This window comes from Rutidosis leptorrhynchoides, unplaced genomic scaffold, assembly GCF_046630445.1.
Source record: "Rutidosis leptorrhynchoides isolate AG116_Rl617_1_P2 unplaced genomic scaffold, CSIRO_AGI_Rlap_v1 contig60, whole genome shotgun sequence".
NCBI lineage: Eukaryota > Viridiplantae > Streptophyta > Magnoliopsida > Asterales > Asteraceae > Rutidosis > Rutidosis leptorrhynchoides.
The window spans coordinates 39913-57277 of NW_027266821.1; the positions used below are offsets into that span (position 1 = coordinate 39913).

Consider the following 17365-nt stretch of genomic DNA (forward strand, 5'->3'; position numbering starts at 1 on the left):
TAGTCAAAATTTGCGTTTAAATCTATTATTTTGATACCTTTGATGAACACAACCGTCCAAACAAAATTAATCAAAAGTGTTTCCTTTAAATACTAACATCTATATCATTAATAATGTTCAAATGATAATAAGAAAAATATATAGATCTATAATTCCTCATATATAATCTTGTGAACCATTAAGTAGACTTTACTAAAGAAATGGTAATCCTAAACAAAATTTTACACTTCTGGTTCATTGCCATTATTTTCTTGACCACCACCGGTGGTGGCGATATGCGGTCGATGCAGCCGCAGGCACCAGTCAAAGGTGCTTACTGGCCTTCATGGAAGGAATCAGAATTTTCACCATCCAATATTAACACAACATTTTATACCCATATATACTATGCATTTCTCGTGCCCGATAATATTACCAACAAATTCGAAATATCCGATTCAACCGCGGAACTCCTTTCAAACTTCACCACCACGCTTCGTCACAAGACACCGCCAGTGAAGACGCTTATTTCCTTCGGCGGAGGCGGATCAGATGAGGTCACAAAATTGCTTGCTCTCATAGCGTCAGACTCTAAACTAAGTGAGACTTTCATAATTTCATCTTTTGAAGTAGCAAGGAAATTCGGGTTTGATGGGCTGGATCCTGATTGGGAATCTCCTTCAAGCCCAAAAGAGATGAAAGATTTGGCCCGTTTACTAAAACAATGGCGAAAGGCTATTAAGAAAGAGGCCAAGGCCACGAATCAGCCGCCCCTATTGCTAACCGCCGCCGTGTACTTTTCCGTCGATTTCTTCCTAGACGATGTATATCGATCCTTCCCGACGGGCTCAATTCGTCGAAACTTAGACTGGATTAACGTAATGGCATACGACTATCACGGTGCATGGGACCCGTCGATGACCGGAGCCCTAGCTGCATTGTATGATAAAAGTACAAATGTAAGCACGAGTCATGGGCTCCGGTCATGGATTCGGGCCGGAGTACCGCCTGGAAAGATATGTATGGGTTTACCACTCTATGGAAGGACTTGGACTCTAAAAGACCCAAATTCACATGGAATTGGGTCGGCAGCAATTCTTGCTGGGCCAGGAGATGGTTTGTTGACTTATTCAGAGGTGGTGGAGTTCAATAACAAGTATAATGCCACGGTGCTGTATGATATAGACTCGGTGTCGACATATTCGTTTGTTGGATCGTCGTGGATCGGGTACGATGATCCGATATCCACGACCATTAAGATTGGGTTTGCTCAGGCCCTTGGACTTCGTGGATACTTCTTTTGGGCTCTGAGTTTCGAAAAGGATTTCGAAATCTCAACTTACGGTAATGTTCTTTATTCCAATTATTATTACGTGATGATTCAAATTAGTCGAGCTGGTTTTGAAACAGGGATTGACAATCTATGTTCAAAAAACTATAAAGATTTTATTTTTTGCATTTCCAAATCATAAGCTTCAAGTAATCATGTATTAGCACTCATATTTTTTTTCTCCTTAATTGTTGTGCTTATTGATTTTGGTATTGTTGATAATATTTGCAGCTTCACGAGCATGGGTGATGACAGAATGAGAAAAAAAAAACCCTAATTGCCATTGGAATGAGCTATTTCTTGCCAACATCTCTTATTTGGCTCTTTTTATTTTACTTATGTACTGTACTGCATGGTAGGCCGGCTTTTTTTCATTTACACAAATATTAAAAGCACAAATATCATAATACTTGATTCAATTTCTGTCTAGTTAGCAATGAAATTTTAGTTTTTCATGTACGTAAATGAATTCTTATAGTCAGAGGCTCACAACAGATTTTCTCACGTTTTACTACCAACCCAACGACAAGACGCACATTTTAGTGACTAACACATAATAAAAAAAGTGGCAAGTAATTTAGTACAGAGGGAATAGAAAACAGTGGATGATTGCGTAGAGAAAGGCCAAAAACTCAGTTGCTTAACACATAATAAAAAAGGTGATATAAATTCAAATAATATAATTTTTTTTTGCCGTTTTAATTTTATTAATCGTGGTGGTAATAGGTTGGCTCACGTGTCTACGCATTATATTTCTATTGTTATATTGGTATTTTTTGCTTGTAATAATTTGCCACATAATGTGGATGACTTTGTCCGTTTGGACGATTTTCTAATTTAATAAATTAATAAAATTAAATTTTTTTAAAAAAGGAGAAAATAGCACATCTTCGCAAGATTACCGTCCACTAATTGACATGTAACATGTTCCGTTGTTTTGTTTCTTAACAAAAGAAGTTGATTATCTATTGGTGTTTAACTGTTTATTTAAATACCCACACATTACATTATTTATCATAATCAAAATTCAAATCTTCGAATTCGATCACCTTTCGTTTAACCTTAAGAATGGAAAACTCGTTTGCAAAGAACATAAATGAAGTACTCGAATATACATACATTCATCAATATTGACAGCATTTGGGGCTATAGAGCACATGGAAATTACAATTGTTGTATCTTTCACCAACGCACTTCCTTCCCTCACTGGTTTCATACTTTCAAATAGCCATAAAAAAAAAAAAAAGTTGACATGTTTCACCTACCCACGGACCTTTGCCGTTATTTTTATGACCTTTTATACCCTTTCCGTTAACTTTAGCACACACATGGCATAATCAACCGATTAAAACAACGACACTTATATGTGTATAATATCTATCTATATATCTATGTAATACTGAAGAGCTATTTTTCTTCGTTTATGGATCCTCCCAAAATTTCAAGATTAGTATCCAAACAATATTTTTTTTAAAAAAGAAGTTATTCAACAATAAAAAAAAATTAAAATAACTGAAATAAGACAATTATTTATTTTATGTTCTACCATTATATTCTATTGGCTAATTAATTAACTTCGAGTTTGATTATGTGTATTGTCTTGAATTATGAAATTATCAAATTTTAAGTCGGAGGTAATTTAATCCAAAACACATATTTAGTCAATTTATTTTTATTAAATAAAAATTAATTTTTCAGCCGTAAAATTAATGACATGAATATTAAATTTTACGTTGACAAAAAATTCCACATCATACAAACATTTGTCGTACACAAATTGATTGTATTGTTCACGTTGCTTGATTTAACGGAATAATGTACCCTACCGACGGCAATATTTAACGGTATAGAAGTATAGAAATCTAACATTAAAAAAAAAGGGGTGTAAAATGTAACTCCGAAATAATAATGGTATAAAGCTCGTGATTGAGATTAAATGGGATTTAAAGTACAATTTTCTTAATAAAAATCTGCAAGTGATCATCTTCACAATCGTTCAAAAACCCACAACCCTAGCTCGAACTGGAAATTGGCCCACATATCATATGGGCCTACGTTAACACAATAAAGGCCCAAAATAAACGGCCCAGTATTTAATCAGTCTCATTTGACCACTTGACCAACTATATATTAGAATCATATCGAGCTAGGGTTTGTTCATACCTTTGGGGTTTTCACTTTGTAGCAGCAGCAGGTCTCCGCCTTCTCCGCGAAGATGGTACGATTATCTTTCACTCTCTCTGAATTTTCTGCAAATTTAACATGTCATTTGTATGCAATTTCACCTTAGATCCGTTAATTGTTTGTTCTGTGTTGTGGGTTTTTGAACGATTGTGTATTTGTATTTGGTTTTTGTAGCCGTCACACAAGTCGTTCATGATCAAGAAGAAGCTTGCGAAGAAGATGAGGCAGAACAGGCCAATCCCTCACTGGATCCGTATGAGGACCGACAATACCATCAGGTACAACGCGAAACGCAGGCATTGGCGCCGTACTAAGCTCGGATTCTAAGGTGGATGATGAGAAACCTATGATGATGATTTGATTGTTTTCAAGTTTTGGAATGTGGAAAAACAGTGTTTTTGTGGTAGTTCTTTTTTAAGTGTTAGTGTATTCTGCATTTCTATCCTTATTATAAGACCTTATGTTACTTTTGTTGAATCAATCAAGTTATTTTATGGATTATGATATGTGGTATGTGTAGTATGTTGGTCTGGCTGAAGAAGTAGAGTAAATTCTGCTACCGATAAAATGCTTTGCATTTGCAGCACTTCCCTACTCTTTCTGCCTTACTACCACAGTTGTTTCAACCATACCCCTTTAAGCCATTTCTGTTCACATCCCGCTACCTGTAGTATTATATTGTGAATGAACACTTGCTGTATTATTTAGTGGAAACTGTCGTTAGAGTTATCATCAGTAGTGATTCCGAATGAATCAGTCTGCTGGAAGTCTTTCCTAGAATAGTTCCTCCATGGCGGTTTGCCTAGAACACTATACTTCCCAGCTTTACAATTCTAGTTTTGAGTTGAGAATTATCGGGATTTATTATTAGGGAGTGGCATCTCTAAATAACAGGACTATCGCTTATGTGCTGTCGATATTATTGTCAAATTGACGCAACTTATTCATTAGAATCCGAAAGCCAGTGTATCTTCACATAACTGAGTTGTTTGATAGATAGATTGTCAAATGCATGTCGATAATCCTCTTTCCGATTTCTATGATCGATGGCATTGGTGTACGAATAATTGACGGTGTCTTCAAAACATTTGACTGGTTGATTACTCTGTAGACATGTTTTGAGTACAATTTCTTAATGTCTTGTGCTGTTAATATGTATTCTATCCATAAATGCAAAAAATTCCTTATCTTGAGGTTAAGCTCTAAAGGAGGAATGAAGAAAGCAACGGTGGGGAGTGAATTTCAAAGAATTCTTTCAGGATTGGAGCTATATTTAGTTTGATTTAATTTTAGATTAAATTTTATTCTATTTTTCTTGATTAATTGGACTCAACTTAAAATCGAATTTAGAATCACGAAACTCATTACAAAGAGTGGATTTTATTGAGACGAAAATCTATCATGATTATTGATTAGGCGTTTTTGTCCCGTAACCATTTCACAGTGGAAAAAAAAAAACAAACAAAGTAAGGAACACTCGATTTGTACATATTGTATTTTCGGAAAATGCACATCAGTGAAGTTTCTACTATTTCTGAGTAACCTAATGTAGGGTTGATTAATGTGTAGTATCATTATCTTTTAAAGACTATTTCTAATTTCTAGTGATTAGCTGGTTTAATTAACGGAATGTACAGCGATAAGATAAGTAATTGCAAAATGTAATACGTGTTTAAGATTAATACAGTGGGGATTCAGATTATATTATCTGGATAATTTCGAGCGAGTTTAAAGGGAAATGAAACAAAGAATAGAAATAACAAAAAGTGATAACACCAGAAGCCAAGCCAGCAAATGAAAGCTAAGACAAAAACAACGAAAAGAGTGGCACGCCCACAAACACTTCCGAACTGTCTGTTCGACCATTCACTCATAATTTCTGTCTCTGTGTCCATGGAAAAACTCAGACACATTTTTTTCCCCATATAAATACGTTTTTGGTCTCCCACTTTCAACCCCTGCTCTCATATCTTCATAAAAACTTTCTCATTGTCTTTCTTCTCTTTCTCTCTGTCTCTCCGCCGACCTAATGGTTTGTCCAAAGGTTCAAGGAGAGACATAGCTTTTAACTAGTTTAAATATATAGATAAAGATACATACATATATATAGTGTATACTACTGATTAGTAGTCATGGCTTCTGGTGGTGGTGACATCTCCTTGGAGGAGATCAGGAACAAGAATGTTGATCTTGTAAGAACAATGAAAATTATGAACCACATTTTCTAATCAGAGGTTGTAAAAATTAAATGTTTCTGTGTGTTTGCTAGCAATCAGTGATTTCGTGTTATTTGTGCAGGAGAAAATTCCAGTGGAAAAAGTGTTCGAGCAGCTAAAATGTACGAGAGAAGGTTTAAGTTCCGGTGAAGGGGAAAAGAGGCTACAAGTTTTCGGCCACAACAAGCTCGAGGAAAAGAAAGAGAGTAAACTCTTAAAGTTCTTAGGTTTCATGTGGAACCCTCTGTCTTGGGTGATGGAAGTCGCAGCCATCATGGCAATCGCCTTGGCCAATGGCGGTGGAAGGCCTGCAGACTGGCAGGACTTTGTCGGTATATTGGTTCTTCTCATCATCAACTCTACCATTAGTTTCATCGAGGAGAACAATGCCGGGAATGCCGCGGCGGCTCTGATGGCTGGCCTTGCCCCTAAGACTAAGGTATTGAGGGATGGAAAGTGGAGTGAGCAGGAAGCAGCAATCTTGGTGCCTGGAGATATTGTTAGTATTAAGTTGGGAGATATTGTCCCTGCTGATGCTCGCCTTCTAGAAGGCGATCCTTTAAAGATTGATCAATCTGCTCTCACAGGTGAGTCCCTTCCTGTTACCAAGAATCCGGGCGATGAGATATTCTCCGGTTCGACTTGTAAACAAGGAGAGATTGAGGCCATTGTTATTGCCACTGGTGTACATACCTTCTTCGGAAAGGCTGCTCATCTTGTGGACAGCACCAACAATGTGGGTCACTTCCAAAAGGTAATTATAGAGAGCTAATACTCCTCATCAAATTGCTTTTCAGGTAATGAGAAAAAGACTAAAACACCCTTTTGAAAATCTAGAATGGGATGAAGTTCACGTTTTGTCTGTATACATGAAGTTGTGACTGAATTATGACATTGGATTGATATTATCAGGTATTGACAGCTATTGGTAATTTCTGCATATGCTCTATTGGGGTTGGTATGCTTATTGAGATCATAGTTATGTATCCAATCCAAAAGAGATCATATAGAGATGGTATTGACAACCTCTTGGTGCTATTGATCGGAGGCATCCCAATTGCCATGCCCACAGTCTTGTCTGTGACAATGGCGATTGGGTCCCACCGTCTGTCGCAACAAGGTGCCATCACTAAGAGGATGACTGCCATCGAAGAAATGGCCGGTATGGATGTTCTCTGCAGTGACAAAACCGGAACTCTCACCCTCAACAAGCTTACAGTAGACAAGAGCCTCATAGAGGTTTGTGATTTTAAACGATATTCCCTCCTCCGTCCCAAAATACACGTCACTTTTCCAGCTATGTATACTTATCATTTTATCTGCAGGTATTCTCTAAGGATATGGACAGCGACCATCTGATGTTGCTTGCTGCTAGGGCGTCGAGGGTTGAAAACCAGGATGCTATCGATGCTTCAATTGTAGGAATGTTGGCTGATCCTAAGGAGGTAATAATAATTCAGGAAGTTAAAATGAAATTTTGAATTTTTTAATAAATTGTTCCTGATTTCTTTTGCTTGGAGTTTTCTCTTTCAGGCAAGAGCTGGAATTACTGAAGTGCATTTCTTCTCGTTCAATCCGGTTGACAAGCGCACAGCGATCACCTACATTGACCAAAATGGAAACTGGCACAGAAGCAGCAAGGGAGCTCCTGAGCAGGTCGAAATAGTTCTATGCAAGATATAAAAAAACTAACACAAAATTGATGCAAGTCACATTTTTTAATTTCTAATCTATTTTTTGGACAACAGATCATTGACCTTTGTGAACTCAAAGGAGAAGTTTTGAAGAAGGCGCATAAGGTCATCGACGGCTTCGCTGAACGTGGCCTTAGATCCTTGGGAGTTGCACGCCAGGTAAACTGAATTACTAATTAACTGTTTTTATGGTTTTCGAGTTTTTTTTCCCTTTTTTCTAACAGCAGCCCACGGTTCAATGGTTTTTCAGACAGTCTTCGAGAAGGACAAGGAGAGTGCTGGTGAGCCATGGGAATTCATTGGTCTGTTGCCTCTGTTTGATCCACCAAGGCATGATTCTGCCGAGACAATCAAACGTGCATTGGAACTTGGTGTCAATGTTAAGATGATCACTGGAGACCAACTTGCCATTGGTAAAGAAACTGGTCGTAGGCTCGGAATGGGCACCAACATGTACCCCTCTTCCTCCCTCCTTGGCCAGAGCAGCGATGCCGCCATCGCCTCCATAACCGTTGAAGAACTCATTGAGAAGGCCGATGGTTTCGCCGGAGTTTTCCCAGGTAATGTGGCAAAAAATTTCATATAGTCCTAAAACTTTTTAAATGGTTACAATTGATTCAAACTTGTTTCTTATAATGCAGAGCACAAGTATGAGATTGTGAAGAAACTTCAAGAGAGGAAGCACATTTGTGGAATGACAGGAGATGGTGTGAACGACGCCCCGGCCTTAAAGAAAGCCAATATTGGTATCGCGGTCGCAGATTCAACCGACGCAGCTAGGGGTGCGTCAGATATCGTCTTGACGGAACCTGGATTAAGTGTGATCGTCAGCGCCGTGTTGACGAGTCGATCCATCTTCCAGAGAATGAAGAACTACACGATCTATGCTGTCTCCATCACAATTCGCATTGTTTTGGGATTCATGCTCGTAGCTCTCATCTGGAAGTTTGACTTTTCTCCATTCATGGTCTTGATTATTGCTATCCTCAATGATGGTACTATTATGACCATCTCTAAGGATAGAGTGAAGCCATCTCTAGCTCCGGATTCATGGAAGCTCAAGGAAATCTTTGCTACTGGAATTGTTCTTGGAACCTACATGGCGATAATGACAGTTGTCTTCTTTTATCTTGTTCATGACACTAACATCTTTTCTGTAAGTAAAATGCCAATCAACTTTCTAAATGATAGAAAGAAGAGCACGGACTTGATCACTAACTATATATCTTGAAATTTGCAGGATAAATTTAATCTAATGCCGATTGGTGATAACCCAGAACAGCTTAATTCTGCAGTCTACCTTCAAGTAAGTATCATTAGTCAGGCACTCATTTTCGTGACAAGGTCAAGGAGCTGGTCTTTTGTCGAACTTCCTGGTCTGCTTCTGTTGGGTGCCTTCCTTGCAGCACAATTGGTCAGTAAAAAATATCCTTTTCCCTTAAAATTCCCAGGTTGGATGATGTAATATAATTTCATATCCAGAAATTAACATTCTTTGGATTGATTCCAGGTGGCTACTCTGATCGCTGTGTATGCAAGCTGGGAATTCGCAAGGATCGATGGAATTGGATGGGAATGGGCTGGAGCTATCTGGGTTTATAGCATTGTCACTTATGTTCCTCTTGACATCCTCAAATTCATGATTCGTTATGCCTTGACCGGAAAAGCTTGGGACAATTTGAATCCAAAACAAGGTTTGTAATTATGAACAAAATTAAATCATATTGCTTTATTTTATTGTATTGCTGCTAACTGAATATGATTAATTGTAGACTGCATTCACAACTAAGAAGGACTATGGAAAGGAAGAGAGAGAGGCGCAATGGGCGGCAGCTCAGCGTACACGTCACGGTCTCCAAAAACCAGAACCAGTCTTCAACGACAACCACGATACGTCTGATATGGCTGAGCAGGCTAAGAGGAGAGCCGAAATAGCAAGGTAACTTGCGAGGCAAGTAATTGGTTTCTTGTATAACAATCTTTTATGAAAAAGAACATTACTTGAAAATGTAATTGTATTGGCAGGTTGAGAGAGGTTCACACTCTAAAGGGTCATGTTGAATCAGTGGTGAAGCTCAAGGGAATAGATATTGATACAATTCAACAACACTACACTGTTTAAGAGACGAATAGAGGGAGAGAGAAGAGAACGTGCGAGAAAAACTAAATCCGAAATGAGCATAGGCAGAAAATGGAGTAATAGAGCCAAAATTAACCAGGGAAATATTAAGAAGATTCATCAATCATGGCGGATTTTCTTTATATTCTGTATATATATAATTAAAATTTATTTTGGTTTGCTTATGTAAGAGGGAATGAGAGGTGAATTTGATATATTGACAAATGAAGATTAGAGCTAGCAAATGCATGTATTAAAATGTACTATTAATGTAAGCATTTGTCTCATAATTTGAGATTACTAACAAAAAAAGAATAACACTTATTTTCACGTGAATATCTTTGTGCTCTATAGACTCCCTTCCCTTCTTTTAAGCTAATCCCATAAATTGTTCATGGAGTCCAAATAGCTTGATCTAATGCTATTCTAGAGATGGATTATTGCGCGAAAGTAATCCTTAAATTTTGGTCTATGCTAACGTTTTACTTTTTTGTATTTTTTTTTAAAGTTCTTCAAATTATTACTAAATATTTACTACCTCCATATCACCATATGAAGTTTTGATTAGTTTTACACGATAAGGATATTTTTGTTATAGAAATATTACTTAAAATTTCTCAAATATAGCAAAACATCGTATATAATTTAATAATTATTTTTTACGATAAAAATACCCAAACACATCTGATTAATTATATCATATAAATTAATCAAAGTATCATATATTATGAGACGGAATAAGTATTTAGATCGCTGACCTAAGTTAAAAAATTAGATGATTCAAAATATATGTAATGATAAACTTTTTCGGAATAAATTTAATTACTTACTTTAGTTTGAAATTGAATATTAATTAAAATTTTCTGCAATGTTAATCAATCGTTATTTATTTCTTTTTACTTTTAAGTTGAATCGGGTACTTTTCTTAATCATATTCAAGATAAAAAAGATTAAATTATCTAAAACTAAATTATTATTCCTTATATTGACCAACCTGTAATTTTAATTTAAAAATATTCTATTAAATATATAAAGATTTAAGTTTAATTTTCTTTATTAAACACTCCATATGTCTTTGAATAGATATCGTTTTTTATATTTTTACGCATATCAATTATCAATATAATAATATTATTAAATATTATATTAGTTACAGTATAAATTTGACAATTCACATAATATATTCCTTTAAAAATCTAAAATGATAATAATTTTCAGTCAAAAACCAAAACTATTCGTATATGGAAGTAAGTACCGATTAAGACGTGAGGAAGACAAGAAAATAGAAAATATTAGTATTACATGTATAGAAATGAAGTCTTAATATAAGGGAGAGGAAAACAAAAAGAAACATTTGTACGAGGAAGAGAAAAAAAGTGAAAACATGGACGCGCTACTTTTGTGTACAGTAGCATGAAAAGGTGAACATCATGTAGTCCGACTGGTTTTTACATAGCCGGTCTTATTAATTACATGTAGAATCGGTAATGGGATTGCCGGTCATACTAATTACATGTAGAACCGATAATACCATTGCCGGTCTTGACCCAAAAAAAAAAAGAAAAAATTTACTCTATGACCGGCAATGCCATTGCCGGTCTTGACCCAAAATAAAAAAAAGAAAAAAAATTTACTCCTGAGTTGTAGGCTTGTTCATCATTTTTATTCCCACTTATAGGCTTCTTCAAGAGTTTTTTTTTTTCGAGTTGTAGGCTTGTTCATTTCAAGAGATTAATTAAACTTTGATCCAAAATTGCCGGTCTTGACCAAAAAAAAAAATAAAAAATTTTACTTCGAGTTGTAGGCTTGTTCGTCATTTTTTTTCCCACTTGTAGGCTTGTTCAAGAACTTTTTTTTTTCGAATTGTAGACTTGTTCATTTCAAGAGATTATTTAAACTTTGACCCAAAAAAAAAATTTACTCTATGACCGGCAATGGCATTGCCAGTCTTGACCCAAAAAAAAAAATTTACTCTATGACCGGCTTTGAGAAGGCCGGTCCTAGGGAAAATCAAGTAAGTATTTGTAGGATAATTAACACTAATTAATCAGTCCGACCGACTATGGGAAAACCGGTCGGACTACAAATGTTCACCTCCGTCCCGTTCCGTTTCAAAACGTTCACGTTTTTTTTTTTTTCATATACATTTGTAATTTTCTCGTGAAAACATGTCCAAAATATTCCAGCGCCAAAATATATTATTAAATTAAAAAACCAGATTTATTTATCGATATACTTCATGATTATCCAATTGGACACGTATAGCCGAATAACAAAACTCACCTCTGTTGTACTTCTGCGGTCTCTGTCTGTGTTCCGATCCAACTGAATTCAGCTTCAGCTCGTAAGAATGGCGCCATAGCTAACAAACTACGAGCGAATCAGACTCGACAACATTAAGCGAAACCAGGAAATGATTGCTACTCTCAAAATCAAATCAAAAGTCGATTAACTCGCTGCTCCGACCAAGCGTCAAAGGTCTATCTCTTTAAAACCCATGTTTTATTTTCAATCTATAGTGTTAAAAATTGAATCTTTATTGTAATTGGTACTTTGTATATTCCAATTTCACTGTATTCAGTTGTAATGAATCTGCCTGCCTGCATGTATTGGAGTGAGTGATTCCATGTGTCGGATTTTCAAAATCCATGTTTTGATTTTGGGCGATTTTGTTATTGCAGAGTTGAAAAGACACCAAAAGTGAGTAGAATAAAAAAGCTAGAGGGTGCAGTAGTAATGCGTAGATCTCTGCGTGCTCAAAACATCTCACTGGAATTAGAGGGTTTGGGTGACGATGATCCTGAAGAATCGACACCACCAAAGTCCCCAATAAGGTCGCCATCCTCGGATCCACCAAAGTCACCAAGTCCGGAGGGGCCATCTCCACATGACGAGTGTCCACTGCAGATGAAAGATGTTTTCACTGGTAAAGGCTCTAACGGAAAGTTCATCAGGCTTATATTAGATGTTGGTAAGAAATCTCAAATGTGTTCTCCTGTCAAACGACCGTTTGGTGAAGTTAAGACGTTGAAAGAAGTGAGGCCTAGTGTTTTAAATGAGGAAGATAACAATTGTATAGGCTCTTCACTCGAATCTGAGCTGAGTGAGGTTAAAACTGGTACATGACAGGAAAAAGGAGATGTCTTGTGTGACTCAATCAGAAAGGAGTCTGATGAGAATATGCCTAGCAAAGATGATTTGTTGAGCGGTTCAAATTTGGAAAATAACAGTTTCATACGCTCTTCACTCGAGCTTAGTGAGATTGAGATTAAATCTGGTATAGCCTCAATCAATAAGGAGTCTGATGAGAAGATACCTAGTAAAGATGATTTGGTGAGCGGTTTGAAACAAGAAAGCAGTACTTTTGGGGTGAATAATGTTAAACTAGCAAAGGGTGAGTATGAATCTCGTAGTAGCTCTCATAATTTGGAATCTTTGAGTTTGGATGAAAAGAATATAGCAAGGCTTGTCTGTGGGAGGATAATGTCTGTGAAGTTTTTGCCTTGTAACGATTTGAGGATGGTTACAGTGGGCGACGTGTCAGGAAATGTTGCATTTTGGAATATGGACTCCAATGGTGATGGTGAAGACAATAATGGGATCTTTTTATACCGACCTCATCCAGGTGCTGTTTCAGGGATCGTGGTTCAACAACCTTGTCTTTCTAAGGTACTTCCAATATCCACATTCTATATATCTATGTGCTATTGTATTGAATGAGTTTAATGGATACTTACAAGTTTCAAATATATCTTGGACTAAGTCTAATACCAAGTATTCACAAACTTCATGTTGCCTTTATGAATTGATTCTTCTTGATCTGAGTGCAGATCTTTACAAGTTGCCACGGTGGTTTTGTCAGGTTGATGGATGCTGAGAAGGAGGCGTTTGATCTTATATACTCGAGTGATGATTCAATATTTTCTCTATCACAACGACCAAATGATGCACATAGCTTATATTTCTGCAAAGGTCAAGGAATGTTTAACAGGAAAAAGCTTGGGAGAGTTGAATCTTCATAAATCCCGGATTAACACCATAGATTTTAGCTCAACAAACAATAACATTATGGCTACTAGTTCTTCTGATGGGACTGCTCGTATATGGGATGTAAGATATATGAACACAGCCAAACCAAAAGCTTTGAAGGTCATAGATGATGGAAGGCCTATTTTACTCGTTTTACTTCTCACCTTCTGGACTCTCCCTTGCAACCACAAGGTTTGCTCTATTATGTATTTACTTTGATATTTTGACTTGCACATTGGAAAACCATGTCCCTGTTTAAATTCGCATTTCCGTTCTGTTATTATTGTAATTTTTTGAAAATATTAGAGAGTACAACACAATTGTTATATTTCGTATACATGTTCATAGCCTTACTATTATCTAAACTGATCATGCTTAAAAGTGAAACAAACTTTGGCAATTGCTTGAAAGAGAGACTTATTATTCTATTGGATGCCTTCACCCTTCCCCTACTTTTTCACCTTTACATATCCTTTAAGTTCTGACCAATGTGAGTGTAAAGTGGGGTTTTTACTATCAACATTCCTGCTTTATGGTTTTCTTCAGTCCTTTGTGATTAGTTCCTATTTCATTTGATCGGTAAAATGAGAACTCATTATGGTTTTCTTCGTTTTCCTTGTTTGCAGTTCCGGTGGCACTGTGGGTATAGTGAATGGTGCCAACTTTGAGGATGCATTTTCTATGGGTTTCCATGATAAAGAGGATGGCGGTGCATGGCTTTCTACTTTCAGGTATCAACTTTTTCAAGTTGCTGGTATATGGCTTCACTGGTTTTAGAATATTAAGCCTAGCGCTGATTCATTCTTCTAGAATTTCACTTTGCATTGTAAATTTGGAATGATATTTTCTAAAATGATTGAAGTATATCAGATTATGAGACATTGTACAATTATGCTATAACTGTAAATGCAAGTTAGGTCAGTTACTAATCCTATATATACTTGACAGAGCGACGTGGGGTTGGGATGACTCTCATCTCTTCCTTGGCAACATGAAAAAGGGAGTTGATGTCATCTCAACTGGTCAAAGAAGAACAATAAAGAAATTACAAAGCCAACTCTTGACTGCAAATCCATGCAAATTTGATGCACATCCATACCAATTGGGTATGCTAGCAGGAGTCACCGGAGGAGGCCAGGTTTATGTGTGGACAAGAAGCTAATTAATTAATAGAAGCTTTTGAATGATTGCTTAGTTTAGGTTTATAGGTATCTCTTAATGTGCCGGATAAATTGTCTCTGTAGAGAGTTTTTGGAGGCTTTTGAAGAATTCCTGCCACAGAACTAGTTAGCTTTACAGAATTTTTGCTGTAATGATGGCGATCGATTGTGTTCTATAGTTCGACGCCTATTTCTGTAAAGCGAAGTAAAATCGTATCCTTTAATTGGATGTCCGATGAATTGAACAAAGCTCTGTTGAACAATTACAATTGAACTTATTTTTGTTCAGCTAATGCTTTGTCAAGGAAATAACCATGATTGTGTTTTTTGCCTTCTCCAAAAGCCAATTCTCGCCAAGAAGCTTTGCATACTTTGAGAACAAACTGTCAATCACAGAAGCTCCAAAATGTTTGGTAAAAATTGGTTCTAAGCCAGCCCTCACATAATTTGAAGCATTTTTTCCTACTTTCAATCTCATTGAAAATAAAATCTTCATTGGTGTCATTATCTCTTGGATCGTTATTGATTTGAAACATCTCGAACCTGTCGATAGTGAAGGATCCCTCAATTTCAACAATCTCCCTCACTTCTTCTTCGTGAGGCGTATATATAGGCACATTGAACAAATCAATGTCATCCTCTTCAATCAGCCCCTAAAACAATCAAAAGGCAATGAATTAGGTAGCACACATGCTATTATTTAAAATATAATGCCAGACGTTCCAAATTCAATGAGATATCGGCCATTCACACTGACAACATGGCATGTATCGCACAAATTCTCGTTTGGATTACCGAATGTTATATAAAAAAGATAAATATTGCATTATATATATATACCTCGTCAACCAATTCATAGAGGCATTTTGCTAAAATCTCCCAATAATAGCAACAATCTCTACTAGCAGATGGATCTATCATAGTTCTCCCAATGAATGCGATAACCATTCTTCCATTAGACACCATTTCTTGAGAGCGTAGGCGTAAAAACGAGTGGAAATCTTTTCGATATTGCTTTAGATAAGCCTCATGTACAGTAGAACAACTTGTCTTTGCCATATATATGTTTCCCTTGTTCATGAGACCATCTGGAACCTAGTTTACACAATTCCTTAATTTGTAGCTAGGTTAATTATAATCACAAAGATATCACTTGACTCGAAAGGGATTCGCTCAAGTGACATATATTTTGGGACAAAGGGAGTGCATACATATATACTAACCTTGGAGAGCCAGTGAATAGAGTATGAAGAATGAACAAAATGTAAGCTGTTGTTAGGAAAAAGTCTTCCATAGAAGGATCCAGGAAGTCCTGATATAAAACAAGAACTCAGGAATCCACATTTCTCTTTCTCGAGCTTTTCATAAAAAACAGGAAGTGACTTGAAAACTGTGTTGCAGTCATTTCCTGGAAGATCATTTAGGAACACTTGAAAGTCGGGAGTTTTCGCTAGTTTTTCTTGTTGACAAATCCTATAGACCGCATCTATGATATACGATATTGTCAAAAGGGTATTAGGTCCAGAAGAACATCCCAAATCCACTACATTAAAGCACTTTGGAAAAGCGGAGCCAGTTCTTAACATGCTTTTGATCGCTTCTTCTAGGACTGGCTTGGCCTTCTTTATCGCAATCTCCTGAAAAACATCAACATACATATATATATATATATATGAACATATAAATTTAATTATTATTACTTCCACTAGAAGTCAGATTTTTTTTTTCTGGGGTAAGGGTTACTGTTTTATTTGCTATATAGGAGTATAAATGAATCTCTCGTACTATGAAAATTGTATCTAGGATCGACTCGATTGTACATGTTAAACAACAATCTAAAAATTATTACCTCTATCTCACAATACATGATGGTTTAATTCTTGTAGCATGTGTAATTTACATTTGCCACAAAAATCAAGGCATCATGTATTTTGAGACGGAGGGAGTAATAGCAATGGCTGAATGTAATTTTATATCCTAATTACTTTGCATTCGGTTTTAATTCAATAGGAGTAACAAATGAGAGATTGCAATTAAGACCTGGAGGAGGGAATGTTTGGAGTAACTATGTTCCCCATCTCCTACATTCATGTGAAGAATATTTCCTACAACATGCTTGGCTTCATCTCGCCTAATAGTCAATCTCCCTCTTCTTAGTACTCCGTTTTGGGCACCAGAACCTGATGTGGAACTTACCAGAACTTGGTGGTGGACGTCAAGGAGGACTGCCGTACTAGAATGGTCGAAGAACGGATGCGCATGACGAAAAAGTTTGTACATGCTTTCTATTCACTTGCTATATTTAGTTTAGGAGATGAAAAATATATAAACCCAAGCTCCTCATCAAATAAATAAATACTGATAGTAGCGGAGTTTCTGACGTTTTCGTCACGTTTATTTCCATGAAAAAGTCTCTATCAGACATAAGAACTGTATGGTTCTTAAAATCTCGATGATGATATGAAAAGGTAACCTTAAAAATACAGAAAATAACGCATCAATTTTGTCAAAGTTAACATTTAGAAATGTCTAAGTTTGACAACCCTCAATTGGGTCACGGAAATTTGAGATGTATTACCTAATGGGCTTCTCATAGACTCATGATAAATCAAAATAATTACCCTATAATCCGGTGATTAACTCTAGTACAGAGA

At 36.4% G+C, this 17365-nt stretch overlaps 5 protein-coding genes across 5 annotated transcripts; 4 read left to right on the top strand and 1 right to left on the bottom strand.

The window, feature by feature from the left end:
- Positions 1-200: 200 nt before the first annotated feature.
- On the top strand, positions 201-1569 carry LOC139884781 (class V chitinase CHIT5b-like). The gene is made up of 2 exons (XM_071868763.1): positions 201-1323; positions 1541-1569. The coding sequence occupies exons 1-2, from the start codon at positions 201-203 to the stop codon at positions 1567-1569; spliced, it is 1152 nt and encodes a 383-aa protein (XP_071724864.1).
- A 2116-nt stretch (positions 1570-3685) lies between these two features.
- Positions 3686-3820, top strand: LOC139884787 (large ribosomal subunit protein eL39z/eL39x-like). The gene has a single exon (XM_071868769.1). It carries the CDS (start codon positions 3686-3688, stop codon positions 3818-3820), a length of 135 nt encoding a protein of 44 aa, XP_071724870.1.
- A 1805-nt stretch (positions 3821-5625) lies between these two features.
- On the top strand, positions 5626-9525 carry LOC139884773 (ATPase 8, plasma membrane-type-like). Its single transcript, XM_071868759.1, is given in 13 exon segments — positions 5626-5685; positions 5792-6463; positions 6622-6948; positions 7035-7154; positions 7243-7365; positions 7458-7562; positions 7654-7963; positions 8045-8559; positions 8644-8817; positions 8914-9084; positions 9086-9097; positions 9176-9342; positions 9429-9525. Coding segments are annotated over 13 exon segments (2853 nt in total).
- Positions 9526-12258: 2733 nt separating this feature from the next.
- Positions 12259-14713, top strand: LOC139884782 (DNA damage-binding protein CMR1-like). Its single transcript, XM_071868764.1, is given in 7 exon segments — positions 12259-12558; positions 12652-13191; positions 13353-13510; positions 13512-13695; positions 13697-13743; positions 14178-14282; positions 14500-14713. Coding segments are annotated over 7 exon segments (1548 nt in total).
- Positions 14714-15000: 287 nt separating this feature from the next.
- On the bottom strand, positions 15001-16991 carry LOC139884783 (probable methyltransferase TCM_000331). Its single transcript, XM_071868765.1, is given in 5 exon segments — positions 15001-15174; positions 15176-15364; positions 15552-15806; positions 15935-16348; positions 16752-16991. Coding segments are annotated over 5 exon segments (1272 nt in total).
- Between the last annotated feature and the right edge of the window lie 374 nt (positions 16992-17365).

Excerpts from the sequence above, each read along its gene's own strand:
- LOC139884781 (XM_071868763.1), top strand. The coding sequence starts at position 201 with ATGGTAATCCTAAACAAAATTTTACACTTCTGGTTCATTGCCATTATT. Across the intron at positions 1,324-1,540 it reads TTTCGAAATCTCAACTTACG|CTTCACGAGCATGGGTGATG; the intron begins GTAATGTTCTTT and ends TAATATTTGCAG.
- LOC139884787 (XM_071868769.1), top strand. The coding sequence starts at position 3,686 with ATGATCAAGAAGAAGCTTGCGAAGAAGATGAGGCAGAACAGGCCAATC.